General features: G+C 42.3%; 2 protein-coding genes across 5 annotated transcripts; both read right to left on the bottom strand.

Annotated features, from left to right (window-relative positions):
* On the bottom strand, window positions 1-3,387 carry rsph3 (radial spoke head 3). 3 transcript variants are annotated; one of them, XM_037449145.2, is made up of 9 exons: window positions 3,188-3,387; window positions 2,441-2,522; window positions 2,191-2,332; window positions 1,919-2,064; window positions 1,495-1,698; window positions 1,062-1,224; window positions 792-878; window positions 228-285; window positions 1-140 (listed from the first exon to the last, which is right to left on the bottom strand). In XM_037449145.2, the coding sequence occupies exons 1-8, from the start codon at window positions 3,295-3,297 to the stop codon at window positions 230-232; spliced, it is 990 nt and encodes a 329-aa protein (XP_037305042.2). In that variant the 5' UTR covers window positions 3,298-3,387; the 3' UTR covers window positions 1-140; window positions 228-229. The 3 variants fall into 3 exon arrangements, with proteins under 3 accessions (XP_037305042.2, XP_037305041.2, XP_062415530.1); XM_037449144.2 differs by having other exon boundaries at window positions 1-285; XM_062559546.1 differs by lacking the exon at window positions 2,441-2,522 and having other exon boundaries at window positions 1-285; window positions 3,188-3,250.
* Window positions 3,388-4,906: 1,519 nt separating this feature from the next.
* tagapb (T cell activation RhoGTPase activating protein b) lies at window positions 4,907-22,225 on the bottom strand. 2 transcript variants are annotated; one of them, XM_037449061.2, is made up of 14 exons: window positions 21,968-22,225; window positions 19,314-19,399; window positions 15,660-15,830; window positions 13,325-13,489; window positions 11,365-11,406; window positions 10,839-10,923; window positions 10,705-10,758; window positions 10,279-10,342; window positions 9,828-9,979; window positions 9,379-9,540; window positions 8,640-8,749; window positions 8,156-8,342; window positions 7,821-7,902; window positions 4,907-7,545 (listed from the first exon to the last, which is right to left on the bottom strand). In XM_037449061.2, the coding sequence occupies exons 1-14, from the start codon at window positions 22,040-22,042 to the stop codon at window positions 6,434-6,436; spliced, it is 2,547 nt and encodes an 848-aa protein (XP_037304958.2). In that variant the 5' UTR covers window positions 22,043-22,225; the 3' UTR covers window positions 4,907-6,433. The 2 variants fall into 2 exon arrangements, with proteins under 2 accessions (XP_037304958.2, XP_037304960.2); XM_037449063.2 differs by having other exon boundaries at window positions 4,907-7,542.
* Between the last annotated feature and the right edge of the window lie 898 nt (window positions 22,226-23,123).

The following is a 23,123-nucleotide window of genomic DNA, read 5'->3' as shown; positions in this document are numbered from 1 at the left end:
TCCAATATTTTCGTCCAACTTTAATTGGTTTTGCAATGATTGAAATTTCACCATGCTATGAGATCTAATTAAATAGAATACGAAAATGAATAGAATACGAAAGTAAAAGGTGACTTAAAAGATGAATCTCTTGGAATGTTCTGTGAGAGGAAACTCAAGTTAGTTTAGTCAGTCACATTTTAGTTTTGAGAATACGTTTATGGCCTTAACCTCGCTCAGAAAGTCACCATTACTGCGTCTCTGTGAACATCTCCAGTCTCTTCTGGGCAACATCTTGGATGATAGCTGAAAGAAAGAGAGAGACAAGATGAGGACTTTTCTGTGTGCTATAATGTTTGACATTAATTACTTCTGTTGTATTTAAAAAGAACCACTAGGTGGCACTCCAACAATGTTCTATGACCTGATGACCCCTGGAGGAAGTTTTGCAAAATACCTTTCAGCAGTGAGAGATATTGACAAATCTTGCGTTTCTGACCATTTATAACTTTTATCCTAAACCATAATAGGAGCAGGTAAGATTTTTATTTGTCTATATTCAATCAAATGAGGCGTGTTGTTGTATCATACATTGCAGCTTTTTGGGATAGTAAAAAAATTCTGGCTTGGCACTAGTGAAAAGTGCTGGTTCCTCCTTCAAATTGTTTGTACTACTTTGTTTGAAAATCAAACTTGGTGAAAATGTATGAATACAGCATTATGAATAAAGCAGGTTTTTAAATAAGGGGATTGCACAGTTGAAACAAAACACAGTGCAATGTCAGCAGAACAAATACACCGTAATCTCTTACTGTCCAGCAGATTTCTTGCGGCGTATCTCCGTTCCAAACTGTTGTTAACTTCAGCCATCAGCCATGGGATGAAATTAGTCTCAATATCTAGAAATTAGCAACCACAAATACAATAAAAAAGATTAAACACTGATATCAAAACCAATAAGCTTATCTATTACTGGTCAGCCTACAGATTTGATTAAATGTAAGCAGTGGGGTGCAGTAATGCCCTCATGTGTCAGGATGCTGAGTTTGAATGTAAGATGATGCTGGAGAGCTGAGGCTGACCATTCTGCACGGGGTCATAAAAGTAGCCTTGGCTTGTCAGTGAGGTAAAGACCGCAGGAAGGAGGCCAGACAAGTACTGCTGCGTGTACGCCCGGACGGCAATCTTCTCTGCAACCTCCTTTTCTTTCTTCAGCACCTCCTTCTGTTGGGCCATTCTACGTTCCTGAGGGGAGAAGACTTTAATTTTTAAAAAAGCACACATTGTGTTTCACATTCTCCACTCTTTAGCAAAACTTCCATATCCGCTGTCCCAAAACATTTGGTGTGTGTTTGTTGTCAAACAACCAATCCTAAATTATTAGGATTATATCTCAAAAGGTCATTTGAGGTTAGGAAAAAGCTCCATCAAATTACACGACACAGTGGCCATGTAGTACGGGACAGACTTATACTGATACGCTAATCTGAAAGGAATTTTTCCAAGGTAACCTACTTTCTCCTCCCTGTGGCGTCGCTCCTGCTCCTGAAGCCTCATCACCTCTGCCAGCTCATTATTCCTGAGCTCTTCGAAGACCCTCTGCTGGGTCCTCAGACAGGCCAGCTCCTCCTCCTCCATCACCTCCCAGAGAGACTGTTCTAGTATCTTACCGACCAGGACCTCCAACACCGGCTGCACCTCTGTGTTGAAGTCAAACAACTGCAGAGGAGAGTACAACACGTGGCTTGACTTTGTGAAACTAAAAACTTAAGGTTGGATGTCACCAGAAGACCATTTAGAACAATGACATGGGCTTTATGTATTGTACCTCAGGGGTTTCCCATTTTAATAAAACTGGTCTAATATGTTTTAGTAGAACTATATAAATCTTATCATCAGTGTCTAAAATGTGGCCAGACCTCCCACTTGGATTACCTACCTCTCCCTCCTCTATCTGAGTTTCAACATCTTTGCCAGATTTGGCCGGAATGAAGAGTGGGGATGCTGGTCTGTCCAGGAAAGAATCGGTCTGGCACTCAATATCTTTGGCCACTATAACGTCACTCAGTTCTTCCAGGTAACGCTCTGAAGGGGAAAATAAAATAGTTTATAAAAATAAAAAGGTTGTTTCCAACAGCATGTTTGACAAACCCATAATCGTTTGAACATAGTAAAGATGTTTTGTAGCTCTGAAGAGACATAGTACTTTACCTGTTTGTACATCGACGTGTTTTCTGCCCTGCAGGGCCTCTGGCGTCCTGGTTCTTGACTGTTCCCTGCCTCTTTTTCGAGCAATATTTCTCCTCCTGATTTCCTGTTGTCGTTGTACCTCATCAGGGTCTGATTGAGCCATCTGTCGAGATGGGCAAAGTGTGCGTTTTAAGATAAAATGGCAGAAAGAAAGGCAAGCCCACGAGGCATTAAAACACATGAAGATGAAGGATTGTTACTTCATACTTACAACTGGAAGGATGTGTTGGGCATAAGTGTTTCCCCTGACAACACGACGGTCATACATAATGTTTCCATACGTAATGTGTGTCCTACGTTGTAAAAAACACAGCACAGTCCAACAGTCAGCTCATCCAGTGGCTCAGCGTCTTTGCTCCAGAGGGGGCCTGATGATTTGTGTTGTGCTGGTATCAAATTGTTTAATAAAGGGTCATCGACGATATTTTTGGGGGAGTTTTCTTTTTGTCTATTATGTGTTGGAAGCAGTACAGACAATACCTAAAAAGTAATGATAGTGCTGTATGCATAAGCTAAATTACAAAATGATCAAAAAGTGTTTTTGGCAAAATGTCACGTAGTACACATTGGGCCCTTTTCCTTTTGTTAAGAAATCATCATCTAAATACTACTAATAAAATATTATTTGAGTTCATGTTTACCTATCATACATTCACACAAGTATTAATGTTAAATACTTTATTATCATTATGCAACAGTGGGACTTATTGTTGTATGCTAGCTTTAGTTAAGTTTAACCTTAATTTCACTATTAGCTACGCAGATTCTAAAAATCTATTTGGTTCATTTACTCTTGTCAAAAACAACTGTCACAGTAAAGAGATAACTTTACAATATTTCCCTCGAAACTGTAGCTCATATTTTAAATTAGACCAGATTGTGATGTTGCTAGGTCACGTTAGCTATGGCAGATGACGTGAACTGTTAGCACCGAGCTAAAGATGAGCAGCCAACGTACTGTTCAGGCGGAGGCTCCCTGTATTTGGGGCGGTTCTCCACAGGCCGGGGCCGACTTGAGAAGATGTAGTTTCCGTTTGGAGCTCTTTGGCCTTGTGAAACAAAAGCCATTTTAAACCAGGTGCTTTAACGTAATTTAACGTAACATTTAGCAAGTTGACGGACTAAACGAAAAAACACGGCTGACTGTTGTTGTAGCAACCGTCTCCAGGAAGTGTACGGCTAACATAGCAACGTCACTTCCTTTAAGAATAAACGCGCTAAAGGTTGGCATTTCCGCCATAGAAACCAAAATATAAATATAAATATATGAGTGAGAAAAAGGGGAAATACCAACCTAGTAGTATGTATTTTAAGTAGTATATCAACATTTACATATATATTCTACATATAAATATATACATATAGATTCTACATATAAATATATACATATAGATTCTACATATAAATATAAATATATATATATATATAAAACACTTTTGCCTTTTTGTCAACGGATTACTGAAATGTGTGCTGTACAAGGTATTTAGTAACAGAAAGCAGGAACTCGACTGTGGATGATGTTAACCACAAAGAGAAGTTCCGCTCTGCGAAAAGTCTAATAGGACACCACATGTGTCGAAACCAGACTGTATTTGTGCGTACAAAGGTTAGAGCTTGTGTTCAAAGAGACGACAGACCAAGCACATTTGTCGAGAGTTTTCATGACAGATATCCCTTTACACTCAGTTTTGCATGTTTGATTTGAGACACAGAAGATCACAACGGAACGCAAATATGATTATAAATTCAAAACCCACAACCCATACAGCCACTGCTACTAATATCAATATAGTAGGGTTAGGGTTAGGGGTTACTACTTCTACAACTAAATATATCACTGCTACCTCAACCCCCACCACTACCACTACATTAATACTACTAGGATTGTGCCACTACCAGGAGCACCACTAATACCTCTACCGCTATTCCCAATACTACTGCATTACCAGTACTACTACTAATTCAACTATCACCAATATCTCTGTCATTATCGCCTCAACCGTTACTACTAGTGCTACTATGACAATTGTGCCATTAAATGACACAGCCAAATATACCAGTGCTATTTTTACTTCTACAACTATTGTAGCAGTAGCATACTATTGTTAGTACAGTAGAGTATATTGTGTATATGATATAGTCTTATTACAATGCCGCTGTGTAAAACATTTTATATCTAAGTGAAGCATCATTATGTAACAAATCCAGAAAATTGATATTATGATCACAACAGAAACAGCTAAATATAGAAGAAGACCAAGTTGTTTTTTAAAAAGAATAATGGAAGTCTGTTCAGACCAGTGTGCAGGTTTCTATGCCGTGAAGGTTTGGGATTTGCTCTCCTTGATGCATGCTTTATTCTTTGTCCTTCAGCTGTCACAAATAATTAAGCACCATTAAAAGGATAGACTGGTCAGCCTGCTACTGTGTTACCCTCCTCTCATTAGTGTTGAATGGAAGCCACGCGATTGCACAACAAGCAGGGCACACATTCACATCTTTTCAGTCCAGAAGTGCACTCAAAACCTCCTCTTCTTCTTTTTTTTCCCACACATTTATTCATTTCATTTCCACAAACTTAAATAGAGTCTTTCTAGCATTTGTCATTAAACATAGGAAGAAGCAGTAATGGAAGCACTAAATTAGAAGTGAGGTTAACACGGATTGGTATACACAAAAGTATTTATTTTAAAATGTGATGGACGGGCAAAATCCAATACAATCCGATGCACTTTCCCTAAATAACTACGATGCAATGCAGATGCAACCTTTTCTATAATATTTATGGAAACTAACATGGTTTTAGTATAACAGTTTTACAAAAGAAACAACACACTTTTTTTTACACAGTTACCATTACAATATGGACAGTCCATATAATATGGAAAAATACAAGTGATTAAAGTGTAGCTAATGTTACAACTGTCCATTAGTTGATTTGTTGTTTTTTGTCTAACTTGAGTATACATTAATATACATTTTGGAGCCTAACAAGCTTTTTGTTTTTGAGTTGTAAAGCCCTCTAAAGCACATTTGTGGCTATGCAAATTAAAGTTACTTTTACAAAATCCTTTTGGATGGAAGTTAAAAAAAACCATTATTCTGCACAAATGTAGTTGTTCCTGCAGTTGGTCCACTAAAACTTACATTTTAAACTGACACGGAAGAAGTAGCATTATCAGAGATTATTTTCTTTATCCTAAATTCCAATATGAAAGATTTACATTTGCAATCTTACTGCAATTTTTGTATGAACTTGACTTGTCGAGGAAGGGCACAGTGTGGTAAAACACCAAAGACAGGAAGGGAGAGATAAGTGTGCGTAGAACAGCAATTCAGAGAAAAACCCAATCCACCCATGTGACCACGACTAGTTTCCTCCAGTTACATATGTGCAAGAACATGCTGTTCTCTCAATGAGCGTTAGAGCTTCTGTTTCACAACACATCAAAAGAGCAGTTGGGCCCAACGAGTCACCCTCCTCCATTTTCTCATTATTTCAGCCTTCAGCTTTTCAGGAACACAACATGCAAGCTTTTTTAAAAGTAACAGTGAAAGCAAATTATTTTACTTTGTTATTTATTTTATTTTTATTTTCATTCCATTTTACCCCCAATTGACATTATTGAGGAACGGCAGGACTCTTGAAGAGCACAAAGATTTGGACAAAGATTACACATCTATCTATCTTTATCTGATATTATGTACAAAGCATAGTCGATCACAAGAAAAGTGCTTTCATGTAGTGGAAGAAAAAACACATGCAGGATGTACAAAAAGCAGTAACACATCAAACTCATAGCATATTGTATAGCTTTTTCATAGCTTCATTGTGGTAGATATCTCTCACGTTGACTATATATTTTAAATGCTGTACTCTAAACAGTACTACTGAAAAAAATGCAACCGCAGAGGCGGCACATAGCTGACATACATTCAAAGTGAAACAGTGACGGATTTACAGAGTGGACAGTATAAGTACGTATACAAGTGTTTCTGCTCCGTGGGCACAGCTTTAAAAACACAGCTTCAAAGGGGAAGGAGCAATTATGGAGCCCAACAGTTCAAAGAAAACATATGAATGCTGTGTCTCTGAATGAAGGAAAACAAAAGAACTGGTAATCAGGCTTTGCCCACGACATTTAACTGAAAACAACTGTTTGTGTATTTCAAAATCTGATCTGGGAAAAAGTTTCAAAGCGGATCAGACGTAAGACTCCTTGGCGTAAGACAGATCCTCGAACACGGGCTGGCTGCATCTGCGCGACACGCCCTCGTGAGGCCGCCCGCACACCGACTCCGACATGGCTCTCTGGCGGAAGGCCTGCCGCTGCTCAACCACGTTGGCTTTGGCCCGCGCTGCTTCGGCGAAACAGTCCGCGTACTGGTTGACTGGACACGTCGGTGGGAAGTCGTAGTTCAAAGAGGCCGGACGGGTCCTCCGCCCCAGCTGCACGGCGTCGTGCACCGTCATGGTTCCGTACTGCGGCGGCGGGCCCGTGCTCTGCACCGCCTGCTCGTACGACGGAGGCCTGCAGGGCAGCCTGCTGTCCGCCTGCTTGAACACCTCAATGGCCGACAGGGGGCGGGGTCTGTGCAAGGACTCTGCTGGTGGATCGGCTTCGCTCTGAGAGTCCTCCTGGAGGGTTTCACAGGGGAAGGAGTTCTCCTTCTGAGAGTCTCTCTTCCCGCTGTTCCTGCTGAAGGTCCCCAGGCTCCTCGTCCTCATCAGGACTCTAGTGGCGACTCTCATGGACTGCGAGCGCTTCTTCTCCTCTGAATTTGGCCCGCCCGTGTCCTGCTGAGGCTTTGCAGCCACCGAAGGTTTCCTGGGGCAGGCCGGCGACCCCACGGGGGAGCTTGTGAAAACAGAGCCTTCGGACTGGTTAGAGGCGGCACTCTCGAGGGAAGAGCACGAGAGGTTGCCCGCCATGTAGGGCAGAGGATCCATGTTGGAGTTGCTGCCCAGTTTTGGAAAAGACAAGTCTTTTCTTGCTCCGTCTCGTCCTTTGAGCAAGAAGGAGTCGTCTGAGATCTGCTTCTTCAGAGGCTGCTCCTCGAAGTCTCTCCTCTCCAGCGAGCAGTCGTCGTGGCTCCTGGAGTGGCTGCACAGGCTCTCCAGGTCCGCAGAGAGGAGGATGATGGGCTCAGAGCAGCGACGGTTCGGCCAATACGAGGCGGTGAAACTGGGGCTGAGAGAGGAGTACGATCCACCCTCTCCGTGTGTGGAGCCGGTACTCTCCGCTGCCTCTCCGTCTCCATCCGGGTCGGTGCTGTCGTAGGCAGAGTCGTGATGCTGGGAGGACAGTGAGTCTGCTGAGTGGGAAAACAAAGACGGGATTGAGTGACAATTATAGGGTCAGAGAATGAGAAGGATCATATATTGTTTATTTACTTAATGATTTGCTAAAGGGAAGGTGTTCAGCAAAAGAGCTGATACCCATTATACTTTATCACTGACTAACATGGAAAAGATACTTCACAATCGTTGAGAGAAAAACATGCATCGCAACTCTTTTTTAATAAATAGAACCTACTAGTCCCCCCCCACCACAATAATAGAGTGATGACAAAGTGATGTGCAAATGTACCTTCATCAGTATCCAGCAGATTTGGGATATTCTCTCCAAGTATCTCACAATGCTCGATCAGGAACTGTGTCAGCTCTGTGACCTGCCAAACATTTAAGAAAAATAAGCCAAAATGACATGAAAGTAATATAAACAACTCAAAGCTCTTGTTCCAAACGGATACAGTCAGTGACCGAGATAGTGTGTTGTTTGTTTGTTTACCAACTCCACAAACAGCCAAGCAAAGCACTGCCAGTGTAACTTAGCGAAACCTTTTGAGGTTTTCTGCACCGAGAAACCGCAAAGTTTCAAAGAAGCAAAACCGAGAACAAATATTCGCGGCAAATGTCGCTCACCTTCTTCATCTTTTCCTTCTGCTCGTCCAGCAGGGTGCATTCCAGCTGCAGCAGTGTGGGGGCGATACACACCGCCAGGTTGTAGGCATCCATCTTGTTGGTCTCAGCGTTTTGGAGGATGTGATGGAGGACGCAGACTAGATGCTGCAGGAGGAGCTTGTTGGCTGGCGGGAGGTCGTCTGCCACCCTGTACGCGGGTAGCAAAAGGAGGAAGGACAGAAAAAAGAGAACAGGAAAGAAGACGTTAGATTGGCGCTCGTTTTTTTTTTCTTCTTTTTTTCAGACAGACTAAAAAATGAGAAGTAGTTTTTGCTCATCACGACAGATGGAGCACAGTGGAAAACTCAAAATGTCCCTCTGATTACTTTTGACCACATAAGAAGTCATGACAACAGATTTCCCTTGCATGTATAACATTCTCATATGAATACATTTACACTGTAATAGATAAAACCAGTTGCCGGTAAAGGTATTGATTGCATACTTTTTCATTCCCAGAGCTCTCTGCTGGATGTCTTCTTTGTCCAGAGCTGCCATCCACTTGTCATAAAGGTCAGACACCAGCAGGCTGCTGGGAAGTTCCTTCAGAAAACTCTGCAACAAACAAGAAGCGGAGACGATGAGACACAGGAATTAACAACTTATCGTGGTGCTTGTCTCTAAGGTTGGATTTGGGGGAGAAAAATACAACATAAAGTCATCGAGAAGGGACCTCATATTGCACATACTTTTAATTATACTATGCCCAAATGAATATTAAAAAATACTGTTACTGTGGCGGTGTTGACGCAGTGATTGATAGTAAGTATTTTCATTTCATACAACTTTAGACTTCATTACATATTACATTACAAAATATCTCTTCACCCTGGTGAAACATTTGAGAACTTCTGAGTGTTTCCCCCGCCATTGAATAAAGACTTAAATACACGAGCGTCACTTCCGCTGTGACACGTGCGCGGCTCTCGCCAGCGGACCGAGAGGCGCGCGTCGCCCCACGATCACTGCTATCGCCCCCGCGAGGTTGTAAACAGCGCTTCCCCCCCACCACAGCATTGGTTGTATCGTGGCATTAGCTGCGTCGTGGTCACATGGGCGGTAGCATTAGGTGAAATGTAGTTTGATTATTGATAATGGTGTAGCAGGTACTGATGCAGTGGTGTTTCTCCATGGCAGTGACATTATTTATTACGGTATGATATAAAATAGAAATGTGAGTTTACTTTGAGCAGCCCGACGAGCAGAACCACCGGCTGGCCCCCCAAGTCCACCTCCAGGCCGCCGTTCAGCTGCTCTCGGATGTCCCGCATGTTCCTGTTGTTGCAAGGTTTCCGAAACACTCCCTCTGTGGACGGGCCTCTCTTCCTCAGAAGCACCATCACCTCCTGGTGAAAAGACGGGGGCCGCAGGGGGGGGGGGAAGACGAGACGTGAGATTATGAAGACAACGAGCTGGGTCTGATGGACGCTCCATAGCTGGCAGGGTGCCGCCTTATTAGTCATGACTAATGTTCCGCTTTGTTTGGGTCTATTGCTTAAAACAACAATCCGTCCTCTTTGGAAACCAAGAATCGAATGTTTTCTAGATGCATCAGTTTGGCTCTTTGTCTTTGAGACAAACTCTACTGGCAGGAGGAAGTAATGAGATGTGGCATTTAAGGTCTTGAACTCACCATGACTGGTTTGGGAAGTGAATGCTCATCTGTGCATATGTTACAGAGGGGCCGTCCAAACAGCTGAGTCTTGGTATCGGTATCTGATCGGCTCGCTTTGTTGATGAAACTCGAGCCCTTCCTGAGCCTCCTCACCAGGTTCCACTTGGTTTCTGCAGGAAGCGGAAATATTTTTATTCAACATTTGATAACACACGCGCAGATTGAAGCATTTGAGTCTTCTGTTGACAACAATTCAAAAAGTAGTGCAACGTGGCAACAAAACCAGACCTTGCAAGACTTTGAGGAGGATGGCAAACAGTTCTCTGCACTTGCTCACTCATATCAGTAGTTTGATTTCCCTTTTCTACCTTTGTGGTTGTGCCTCTGAGGTCCGCTCTCTACCCGTGTGGCACAATTCACGAGGCCCTCCCCCCACCCCCCGCATCGAATCTGCCACTTTCAAACTCACCAATGGCATGCTTGTCCTCCTGGTTCTTCATCTGCTTTGACGCCGGGCAGATCTTTGCATCGCCCTGGTAACAAAATACATTTGGTGTAAGTGAGGTGGCGATGAGCATGCAAGAGGAACAGCGTGCAAATAGGACGGAGGGGGGGGGGGGGGGGGGGGCGGAAGGGTGTTGTGTTTTCTACCATCACCCAGCAACACACACCCTTCCTATTCATAACTACTAATACATGAACTAGAGTTAGAGTGAATAAATCCTGCGACACAAGACGGCCATCGATCCGCAGGAAATATTATTTGATCACCCTTGAAGTGTGATTCAGAGGCATTTTCTTTGCCGTATGTGCATTACAGACGGATCTCAGCATGTTGAGCTTGGATGTACATTATTTATTCTCAAGAAGCCAGTAAAATAGGGGTTTTACTCACATCAAGTGGAAACTCAATGAATTGTTCCATCCCACCTCCTGTTAGAGTTTTAGTCTAAAAGGGGGAAAAAAAGAGATTATTTGCCAGAAAGTACTTTTTGAATTATATTTTGGAGGTGGCAGTGAGAAACTTACCGTGATGCTGCCACTCAAAACCTTCATGAGGACGTCTGGTTGGGAAGAAGTACAGCCGGCCTTTGCTTTCGCCTCTTTAATTTTTCTGTGAAAAGATACTCATAAATTCACAATCCGCACAGAACTCTTCTAGTGTTCACAGTATTCGTTGCTTATATTTCAACTTAATCTAACCTCTCAAAAATCAGTTTTACTCAATGTTTTTGTGTATAAATACCAATAATAGTTCATTATAATCCAATCATCTAGTTCTTTATTGATTGTTTTTTTTTTAATTTAGGTCAAAATGAACACTTGTCTTGTTATCTTGCTTGAGGTGACGCTACATTATCTGAAAATAATTATTGAAACATTTCTCTAAACTTAAATGAAGCAGTACTTCTATATCAATTAGATTATTAAATATAAATTGATGCCTGCAGCAATACTCAAAATGGTAGCTTGATCAAACATCTTCGAAAAGGCTATCAAGTTAAAAATATTTAGATATTTGAATGCATGATATGCAAATAATGTTTTTCCTTACCGGTGAAGAATATCTAACCAGCGTTCTTTCACCTCAGGCGAGCTGTGGGCAAAATAACAGCATGGTACGAGTTACTCATCCACAGAGAGAATCAAAGGAGCAGCAGATACGGTGGGAGGAATGAGGCGCTGCGTGCACCCACGGCCTCTTTTAACAACTCTGGTGGAAACTGTAACACAGTCATGGGGACAGGAAGCAGCGTCACGGCGGCTCCCGACCAGACACCTTCCACTTCCTCCTAGACCCTCTTTTTACTGCGGTTCGCTCTACACGAGTGGAAACGTGATGGCGATACGCGGCTACATGTGCACGCTGGCAACATGAATGTCCATGGGGCTTCATTGCATGTGCACGTGGTGTCAAATGTCTGCTGTCTCTCAGAAGGAGAGAGAGAGAGAGAGAGAGGGAAAATTTCACACACTGAATCATTATGAGAGACAAAACCAAACATTCGGTAAAGAGATGATGGGGTTAATCAACTTCTTGGAATACGTAGCTTTTGTCAAACACAAAAAAGTATTGTGTTTTGATTCATTACTTTAACAGGAAATGTGGGAGTCAACGAAAAACACAAACAACTTCTCTACAAGGGCCATTTGGTGCCTTCACGAGACAGATTACTTTGATTAAGAAACGTGTCTATTATGTACTTCATGACGTTAAGCCTACTATTTAGGTAAATGAATCATTTTTCATAAGGTTTCGTTTTATTATTTGCAGGTCATCTGATGTAAATCCCCTCTTTGGCTGGGCAACTCTTCACTTCCCATTTTGCAACCTCTTGTCTTGTGATGCTGCAAGGACGACTTTCTCTTGGTCACTTCCCTGTTTCCGTTAAGGCCACAGATCATATGACCTTTTTACTATATGTGCCAAAATTCCATGAACTGCCTCAGATTTTATTTATTTAATATAATGAAGAAGGACTGCAGGAAACAGGAAGCCTGTGTTTAAGGTCTTTTCTAACACATGTGAAAAAAGCTAAAGAAATAGTTCACCTCGGAGAAACAGCTTTCTTGCCACGAGTATCATGATTTGAGACTAATGTCTCATATTTGAGACTAATGTCTCTAACAAAATACAGGGGAACCAGTTAGCCTGCCTTTAACTGAGGGTCACATAATCCAGCACCTCTAAAGATCACATGTTCCATCTAGTTTGTTGGGTCTGTACAACACTCAAAGACGACAAAGTTAAGAGGTAATGTTTGCTATACAACTCATTTTCATTTAATCCATTTTGGGGGTTTTGACAATTGTGTAAAAGGTAAAATCAAAATATAATAACAATATCTTGACATTTTTCACAATAGACATTGTTAAAGAAGAGAAAGCTAACATTTCAACATGCCAAAAAAAAGACTGCACATATTGTCACTCTTGTTCGATATTTGTAGAAGAGATTTTATCTCTGGTCATGTGATGCAAAGTCACAAGTGGTGTATATCTGCATTGCACAATAAGCAAGGTGCCTGATCTACCAACCATGTTTCAGTGAAAAAATAACCATGACCGTGTCCAATAGTAACAAAAATCAAGACTAGATTGATAACTCACTTTTGAAGTGAAGAATTCCACAATTCGGGTGCAAGAGTGTTAACATATAGGAGTATATGCCCTCCATTGTGACAATCTATTGTACTTACTTTTCTATGCAATGTTATGTGTTAGCGGCAGCCAATAGGATGCCCCTGAATAGACATGTGACCTAGGAGAGGTCAAGTGAACCTGCGTTTTCAATAAAGACGACTCAGTTCAAGTCAACCAGCCATGATGCGCCACTTTGTGTTATTTGTTTAATAATGATATTCGGTCTAGCATTGGGTATGGACGCCGGGACCGTTGAGGGAACCATCTCTGCTAACAAAGAGGAAGTCAACCAAAGAACTGAAGATCCTCACAGCCAAACACATGTGATTCACACCACTCGACACAATGAATGCAAGTCAATGTCCGCTCACCCAAAACACACCAGAGAAACAGTGAGATCCCAGGCCAAGACGAGGGTCACCCCGAGGTCGATGTCCCCCGTTGTTCCCTCCTCTTCCACCGCTTCATCTTCGAACCCGTAAAGCCAGACGTCCTCAAGGCTCACCCTGTGCTTCAGGCGGTAGCTGCTGGTCGACCTGCTCAAACAGAAGCACAAAGCTTGAGTGTTTCTCAAGGTCTGGATGCAGGTTTCAGTTCCATTCGTTTTTCAGGAACTCGTTGAGGATTTATGGAGAACCTTAACCTTAGGGGATTCCATTTATTCTTTTCTTTTCTTTCTTTCTGGGCGTTTTTAAGTTGTGCTTTTTGTGGATATTTAGTCAGTGCATTTAAAATCACTACCAGGAATGCTCGATCATATTTTTGAATGGTAAAGCTTTGACAGCTCCCGAACAGGTGGGGAAACTAGAACTGAACAGCATGTTTGAAACATCAAATAGGTCCAGCTGAAGCCTCAATTGAAAGCGCAGCAGTCTTTGTGAGAGGCAACGATAGAATCCAAATGGGAAGCTTAAAACAGGTGGCTTAAAAACAGCCTCCACAAATGATTACAGGGGAATCGATCCCGGTGTTTACAGCATTTGGTCGGTGACCCCGCTGACCTCAGCGTGTGTGTAGCGGAGCCGTGCTGAATGGATCGTGGAGCGCCAATATATTGAAGGGAAAAACAGAAGAGTCTGTAAATGTATGAAGAGAAAGCGCTTAAGGAGCTGGGAGGTGGTATGGCATAGAAATAAAGAGAGAGAGAATGTAGAGGTAATGTAGGAAGGTTGATGTTAGAACAGACGATCCCCAGCGACACTTGCCTGATTGTCTGAATGTTTCCTCTCCCAATCCCCCCCGAGCGATACGCCAATCCAACCACAACCATCCGTCAACCATCTGACCCACTTTGCATTGTTTATCGCCCGCAAGAGCATCCTTCACAGAGCACACAGCAGGTTGAAGATGGACCTGTTTTGTTTCCACGGTGTGTTTGGAATTACCTGCTGTGTGATTACCACCAGCGGTATCCATGACTAGCAGACAGAGTGACAGGGCAGAGACGGGCCACCTGTCGCTACTTGGTTGCAGTCTTCGTGCAAAGTTGAACTAAGGTAACTGGCCCTTTCCATTGGACAGTCACAGGAACGGTGTAAGTAGTAAAAATAAGTAGAATATTTGTAAAACTATTAACTATTCGTTCATTGGTGAGGCTTATTCCCAAATCCCTTTTTACTTGAAATTATCAACTGACACAAAGAGAACCAAGGTTTTTTTTTTGGTGGTTTCAGGAGGTCTGGTTGATAATTCGGCCGTGGGGGGAAAATATAATTAAATAATCAAGGTTATTTTTTCAGGCATGCCACATGGCATTATGTTATCAAAGAGGCTCCTCGTGAAAATTCAACTGAACAATGTAGCATACACAGCCTCTCTCTAAGCAATGCGCTACATATGTAATACTGTAAATGTACATATTCATATATGTCTATTTATAGTTGAAAAGCCCCCAACCACTGTTTACGATATCTTACTGTAGTCTCAGCTGTGCTTAACTACTGGAACAGAAGGCAGGTTGTGGTACACAGATGAGGGCGGTTGTCCTCCCCCATGAAGCTGCAAAACTTCCACCGGCTCAGACAAACATCTCCAAGTGGAGTGAGATGAGCAACAATTGAAAACGTATTTATCTTAATTCTTTTCAATTCAATCGTCTAGAGATGAGATTATGTTGGTTTCCTCCAACGGGAGCAGAGTTCAGTGGAGTTTTATAATCATCTTAATAACAGTAACAAAGACGTGATTCAAATCTTTACTTTCCTGAATGTATTTAGGGATTCACCTCCCGTAAAGATTAATATTGAAGGGTAGGAATTGCTTTGCTCATATTTTATGTCACTCAGAACTTCAGCGCAATACATGTTGAAATTATTTTTGGAGAAGAACGAATGTAATCCCCCCTCACGTGACTCTACTAATAGGGAACCACCGTGTTTTTGTCCTTAATTTATCTCAAGCCAGAATGAGTAAACACAAAGAGGTTCTGTGTGCTGGGAGATACCCCAACAGTCCGAGTATTCACGCCAAAAATACACCTTCTTGCTTTTACTTCCTCTTTTGCTCTCCCATTCCAACTGTGAGAAAAAAACGTGACCACAGAAAGTTTTTCAAATACCACATGAACTGTATTTCCTACGTTTTTTTCTTTTTATTTCAGTCAGTCTGAGTCGGTAGTTTCCCAGTACGGACTTTGGTTTTTGTGGAAACTCGTTTGATTTTCTTTCAAACCTTTCTGGGAGGTATTGCCATATCTTCACTTCTTACTTGGATTTAGAGAAGACGAGGACATCGCTGAAGAGGAACAGGTGTCTCTCCTTGATCTTCGAGCCCTCGGTGACCTGAACGTCCTCATCCAGCAGCAGCTCTCCGTTTTCACTCGTGAGGCCGAGGACGAATGGACTCTGCTCCACTGAGACCCAACAGGAAGCCTCCTCTCTGGGGGGGAAGAGGAACGCGTAGAGGTGGACAACAACACAAACAGCCAGACCAGTCGGGAATCTGGTAATTGAGGAGGTGGTGCGTGTATCTGACATTTATCTTTGACTGCAGAGGGTTTTTTTAAAATCCAAAAAGATGTTGACGTTCTGGCATCACAGTAAATGTTATTTAATGGAAAACAACGGCACAAACGTGCTAGAAGTCTGCATTTGATGGGAAACCACTGCCTTTGTGTATAAGAGTCAGTGGATGTATGACAGTCGGACTCAATGAGACTAACTTTTTAGACATAGTGGAAATTCTGAGTAGTTCAACATTTGGGGTTTTGTTCATTTGCTTTATTGCAAAGAGTCAGATTAGAAGATTTATGCAGCTCAGGTATGTGTCCAGGCAACTGTTATCTTAAACATATCAGTATAAACACTCAAAACACCAGCTAGTCTTGCTCTGGTTTCTGTTATTTGTAATGTTTACCAGCCACAACAGCATGTGTGTTTGTGTGTCGGTTTGTTGTGTTTGTTTATGTGTGTATAGCTCCACAGGTTTTTCTTTGTGGCTACCATGAAAAAAACATTGATATCGCTAACTCTAATCAAGAGGCTGCTGCATCTCCGAAAACCCCAGAGAGCCCGGGTTTAAGTTTTAATTTAATGAAAAATGTCAGATCTGTGTGGGAAGGATTTGCCCCATTTAAGAGATCAAGAGCATGTCAATAACCTGATAACATTTCATTGTAGACTTCTTAGAATACAACACTTTTTTATTAACTCACTGATTTGCCTTCCACAGCAAAACAAAAGTCCAGAATCTTGCTGCAGGTCTTCATCTTCAAAGGGATTACTTCTAATCCCACATGATATTTCAAACTGCTGTTTGGCGTGACTATGTTATTTTATCTAGCAATAAAATAATGAACTAAACAACGTTTTGGACCAAATTTACAAAATAAAGTCAGGGTGGGCAAATTCAAGAAGTGAAAGTGGCTTGTTGTAAATGTTTGTGAAACACATTTGGTCAGCACCTCCCACAGAGTCTGGGGTTCAGCGCACAATTCAAATAGCTGCAGCAGAGGTACTTTCCCCAACTGGCCCACTGAAGATGACACATAAAACACAGACGAAAAATGCCCTAATAACAACTGCTGCGTATCGGATGCTACTCATGTAGGCAATAGTTTAGCACAAACTGACACCAAAACACCAAAGTTCATGTGCTAAAAAAATAAGGGTGTTTAAGCTTCATGTAATTTGTCCCCAAATCCCCCTAAAAAAAACTAAACAGTTGTAAACTTTTAATTTCCTTCTTACAGACAGAGCAAAGCTATCTGCTAAGCTAACGAGCATGTGCTCATATTCAACGTACAGATATGAGGCCGGTATCTATCTTTATATCCAACTATCTGCAAGAAAATAAACTAAGTGTCAAAATATTCAATGAATTCCCAAACGTCTCGTTCTAATTGCAAGGCGTCAATGTCTAAAATGTAAAATAAAATGACATTTTAAATATTGCCCAGCTTGGTTTTCTCTTATCGCTGAAACATATATTTTTTCCTTTTTCCTTCACAACTCACTTGCCAAGATTTAAAATGTATTATATATATATGTGTGTGTTCACGAATAGATTCTAGTTCTAGTCTTGTCACTTCTTATTTTAAAGTGTTGGATGTATTATATCTTTGTAATATTTGTGTTTAGTTCAACGTTGTGTTTCATGTTGGTTTGTATCTTGGGACAAAAAGCCAAAAGAACCAAATCAAATTGAACTGAACACCTAGCAGATTTTCTTCCACGTGTTTTTCTGACGGTGTTATCTACGTCAGAGGTGGAGTCCTGCTGCAGTGAGAATACCACCCACAACGTCCCCCGTCTCCAGGAAATGCACAACGTGTGACTTTGTGTTGAAAGTGGGACGTGTCTGACATTTGTCATATTAACTCGCCCACTGGTCGGCTCTGGGGGTCTTTTTTATCACTCCTGTGAGAAAAAAAACTCCAAAAGGTTAAAGAGATAAACTTTAGACACTGAGGAGGCGGGCAACATTTGCACAAAGTCTTTATACTGGACGGAATCTGACTTGACTAAACACAAAAACAACAACAAGTACTGCCCTTTCAGGGGCGCAGTTTTCTTGATCAGACCACTAAGGCAGTGCTCAGTCCCTGAAAATACAAATTGGACTTTAGAAATGCAAAGGTCATCAGTCCGAGACCCCTCAACCCACACGCCCTACCTGCTGGTGAAATAACTGCACGGCAGATGTGAATCATTTAGACATTTAGACTCTAAATACCATTGAAGATGATTTAAATCTCAACAATGCTAGAAACTCAATTCTGAAGTGCTGATTATTTTACCGTATCATTGTGATAAAATGCGCGTTAACACAGGAAACAGCTCTTCATAAACAGATCCTGAAAAACCTCTTGGTTATAAAAGCCCCGGTTTACGACCTCAGTATATTTAATGGCTACAGGACTAAATTAAAATGTCAGACATAATTGAGTTTTTAGAAGCAGTTCAGATACCCTTTTAAATTACTTCATCAATCAGTAATACACAAACACCTTCCTTTGTGCCACAGAAAGAAAGTCTCGTTGGTCAAAACTAACCTCAGAGGGTGAAATTGTGACAAATTATTTGCGTAGATGCAACTACTGTACATTTTAGTTCAGTGTCACATGATTGTTACTCCTTACAACTTCCTTCTTTTTCGTGATCTTTAGATAACGATTTGAAATAGTCGGCGGATTGCTTTCAGATAGGAGCAGGTTGCGCAGTGGTGTTTGTTCCCTCTGCTGTTTCAAACCCTCGCCCCGTAAATCCCCCGGAGGGATGTCTCTGTTTGTGGCCTGACGCGAGTGGGCTGTGACACAGGTGTCATCATGACTGTATCTGTTCCACGCGTGGTGGGCACTTGAATGGGAGGGGGGGAAAAAGTTTGTCTGTACTGTGTGTCATGAGGAGACATTTGAGATTGTATTCCTATGTGCTGCCACCTGTGGGCCGCTCAGATTGTTGTACACTACACACTTTTAAGTCGTGTGATATTTTCTTTTGACACCTCATGACTGTCGATTCGACCGGGCGTCGCACACTACAAGAGCGGCGAAATTTGTCCGTGTCAAATAAAGGACATTGGCAAATTTCAAACAGTCTGAAGCAGATGTTTGTGAAACTTTGAAGCAGACCTGACGGCCCTTTACAAAGCAAACGTATCTCTATGAGCTCTAGAGGCAGGGCGTGAGCTCCTTCCATCTTGGATTCATATTTTGAATCGGCCTGCAGAGAGAAAACTGCCCCGTGTCTTAGGAGTTAATGGAAAAATAGCAAAGACAAGTAAACGTGTGGAGATCACTTACATCCATCCAGGCTTTTCTGAAGTTAGAAAGTTTCTAAATTTAGAGCAGGTTACATTGGATCAAAGCATAAGAAAAACAAGCCTCCGTTAGATAGAAAACGGTTCAAAGCGATGAAGCACCTGATAGGAGACCACGGCATCCCCAACGCCTTCCCGAAGACCAATGACGGGGCCGAGCGTCGTCTCTGAGCCAAGTGTCTGAGGTGCTGCAAAGAAACAGAGCAGTCATGGACGTTACAATTGACATAGTTATGCATGTGTGGATCCATCTATTTCCTTTGTTTCATTCATGTAAAACACTACGTACAACATGTATCCTGTTTACACTCCTACAGTAGATGAGTACGAGTATGTTTTTCCAGACGTAATAACTAACGCAATCCAGGAGCTGAAAGCATCCCATTATTTCCATGTTTACTTTGGAGAACCCTACCTACTGCATGCTGCACGAATGGCTCATTTTGGAGCAATGTGGCTCCACAGTTGATGTTTTTGATTTAAAAAACTCGCACGACAAATCAATCAATAGGTTGGTTTGAACTGCAGGAAGGAAAAGTTATGGGAAACGTAACCAGAAACGCAATCATTAAAACAAAAAAAATAGTCTTCACCCAAGAGGTGTTGTCTCTTTTTAAATGGAAAAATAATAAATCCTCTATCTTAGGCACGTCATTATGCTACTATATAAACATTTACGCTTTTTTTTGCCCACTCATCAAGAAACTAATTTCTCTTTATTATCAAGTACTCAATTCAGACCACACTTAGAATAAAACAAAGCAATGTTGAGGATATTACCATCATCCATATTATCTATGAAGAAAAAACGTAAAGAAAGCAACATATTGTAACATATGAGGAGACCATTTGTCAAAGTTCTTCCGCAATAACAGTCTTCTAGAGGCAAACTCTGCAGGGAGCATCATTGTGCACAGAAAGGTCAGACATACAGTGAAGTAAACGTAAGAAAAACACATGTTGACACGTTTCCGAAAGTAGAATCCCCCCCCCCCGTGCATGAAATACATTTCCCTTTGAAGATTGATTCCAGGAGGAAGCACGTTGCTTTGAATGCAGTGGAAACTAATCACGCTGTCAGTGGTGAATGTACATCACAGCGATCAATAAAAGCTGAGCTCAAGAAGTCGTTTCGGCTCCATCTGTTGATTGAACCGAGACAACACCATCCCACTGAACATGTTTGAATCTCGCTGAAGCCACCCACTACATGACAATGACACATGCGGTCCCATCAGCACGCTATCTTGACTTCCTGAAGGTATCGGCACCAAAAAAAGAGCCGTTCGTCATAGCAATGCTGTACAGGTTTTATCGAATGTCAGTTAGGTCAATAAGATATTGCGATATTGCAGCTTTTGTGAGCATAGTTAAAGCCAAATGATTTATTTTTTTCAACATTTCTAACATTTTATTCATTGTAAAAATGTTCCCAGTCTTCCACGCACATGAACACAGTTTGGTTGATTTTCTGTGAAAGAACACAAGTCGATTTTTCCCCTTGTTGTCGCTGCTCCTCTGCTCTAATTGCTGATCAAACTGATACAATTGGATTAAGCAGCGCCGAAAACAAAGAGAAAAACAGCAAAGAACAAAACAAACGAAAGCAGTGAGACTTGACAAAGCATCTCCTCCTGGCCTCTCTCTCTGCAGCCGGTTCCATGTTGGCACACAGAGGCCGACTCATGATGGACCAACAAAACCAATGGCCAGGTTGACCCGTCCCGGGGGAGGGGCATGCACTCCAAAGCTGGGTTCAACCGGCGCACACACACACTCAAACGGTATCAAAGACGTGTGTTTGCAACAGAGATTATATACGCAATAATCAAAGATCCAAGGAACCAGTGCAATGGTAACTCCCGATGTTGGCTTACTAAAGTGCCTCATCCCTGCCCCTCCATCGTTTTGCACATTTCATTCTCCGCGGTAGCATTACTGTCGATGCACTGCAGCCTCCACCGAGTCCGTGAAAGCTTTCTGCACCGTGCACAAACTCAATATCACCTTCTTGGCATTAAATCAAGAGCAAGTACAATATTTCTCAGCAGCAGGAACAAATGTTTCATGTTTCCATGTACGTATCATGACATAGATGAACGTTTTACTCAATTAGCTGATCCTGCATGCAGGAATGTGCACATGTCCATGATTGGAAAATTACTGAAGGGATACTCTGTGAATATCGGTCATGGTGACTTTAATGCAGTGGTCTGGGCTTTTTAAACCTCATTACTCCTCAACACAAACACTTATTAAATTCTAAAATGCCACAAAACGAGTCAGCGTACCTCTGAGGCAAATTTGTAATTGGTTATTTTTCCCCATACGAAATGAATTTAGACTGAAATTGAAAAATGATGAGTCCTACAGTTCACTCAAGTTAGGTAACAAAGAATTAATAATTAAGGTTATTCAAAAGATGGCATGATAGAAGCTGCAGTCCTTACCGGGTCAGAGACTTTGTGCACCAAACCCTTTCTTCCTGACTCCTCATTTTAAACGGAGACACATTAACAGCCTCATCCTATTCACTTCATTCTAAGCCCACTATGATAAATACTTCCTGTCATGACACATTTAAAGTAATTCAAGGCAATTATAAATAAACTTTAGACAGAACTTTCAATTTCACATATTTTGTAAGTTAACGGTTTGTATCTACGCCCTGTGAACCACCAACAACCCTAGCAGGACCTCATCATCATCATCATCATCATCATCGACCGACCCAGCTTTTCCTCGTCGGTACTCACGGGACGTAGAGACGCCGCACAATCACCGTAGCTTCCTCTCCTCATTGCTGCAACTTCACAACCCGGGGAGTCCATTTGGGCGTCTCTGAGCGAGCCCCCGACCGGCCGCCTGTCCCCGTGGTTCCGTGTGTGTCCTCGAGCAGAGGCGGAGGCAGTTTGAGGGCCCCTTGTCCTGCCGCTAATGAGTGTTCACAACAAAGGAGGCTTGGCTGGCACACGGAATACGTGAGAGGGGGGGCTGTTGTTCCCGACCTGGACCATCCGAGCCACAACAACCCCCCCCCCCCCCCCCCCCCCCAGTTGCCCCCGCACACAAAAAAGACTGCATACATCCGTCCCCTTCGTGGCTCCGTTCCGGGCCCGTCCTGTTCCGCTCCAGTGGGGCGGTTTCCTCCAATAATGAGATGGCCGTGCCTCCCATCAGGACCTGCCACCGCGTCCCCATTTCAGGGCCAAAACGAGGGGGGGGGGGGGGGGGGGGGGATGACGTGACCGGCGGGGGCCTAGGAAATAAAAAGGGTGTCACGAATTCTCCCTGCTCGTCCATGAATAGCTGCACACATGCAGATGCTCCTTTAGGGTTTACTTTGTTATGGCTATTTTCATTTCACACAAAGGCAGAAAATACGCACGTACACGGACACACATGTCCGGAAATAAAGTCGAATACAGTGTTGCCTGCACAGAGTTCAAGGGCGTGACTGAAAGTGCAACGATAAACTGAGCATAAATGTGCAATAAAAGGGTGTTTTATACAACTGAGCTGCTGTGGTGTTCTGGTGTTTTGTGTGTGTTGATCATTGGACAGTTCAATTTTGTCTCTTGATGATTTGTGGTTATCAGAAATACATTTCACAGTTTGTCAAAAAGAAGTAGAGCAAACTGCAGAGTGTGACGCAGCATGACCAACCACAGCCTGCTGGACCTCCTGATCCACTCCCACAGCATGAAAGCATGCGCATAATTCACTTGATTCAAAGAACAATTTAAAACCTGTCGGGATTTAAGGTTTTAATGTTTCCGATGTTTTGGCGATACTGATACAGCAACCATTAGCATCCAATTAAAAGCACGGATACAACGATGCAAGTATACTCCATCACAAGGAGGGGATCGGGGAAAGTTTATTCATGCAGCATATTTCAACCAAAAAAAA

Source organism: Pungitius pungitius, chromosome 20 (assembly GCF_949316345.1).
Source record: "Pungitius pungitius chromosome 20, fPunPun2.1, whole genome shotgun sequence".
Classification (NCBI taxonomy): Eukaryota; Metazoa; Chordata; class Actinopteri; order Perciformes; family Gasterosteidae; genus Pungitius; species Pungitius pungitius.
The sequence above is the reverse complement of the archived record's forward strand: the minus strand, read 5'-3'. Positions and strand labels throughout refer to the sequence as shown.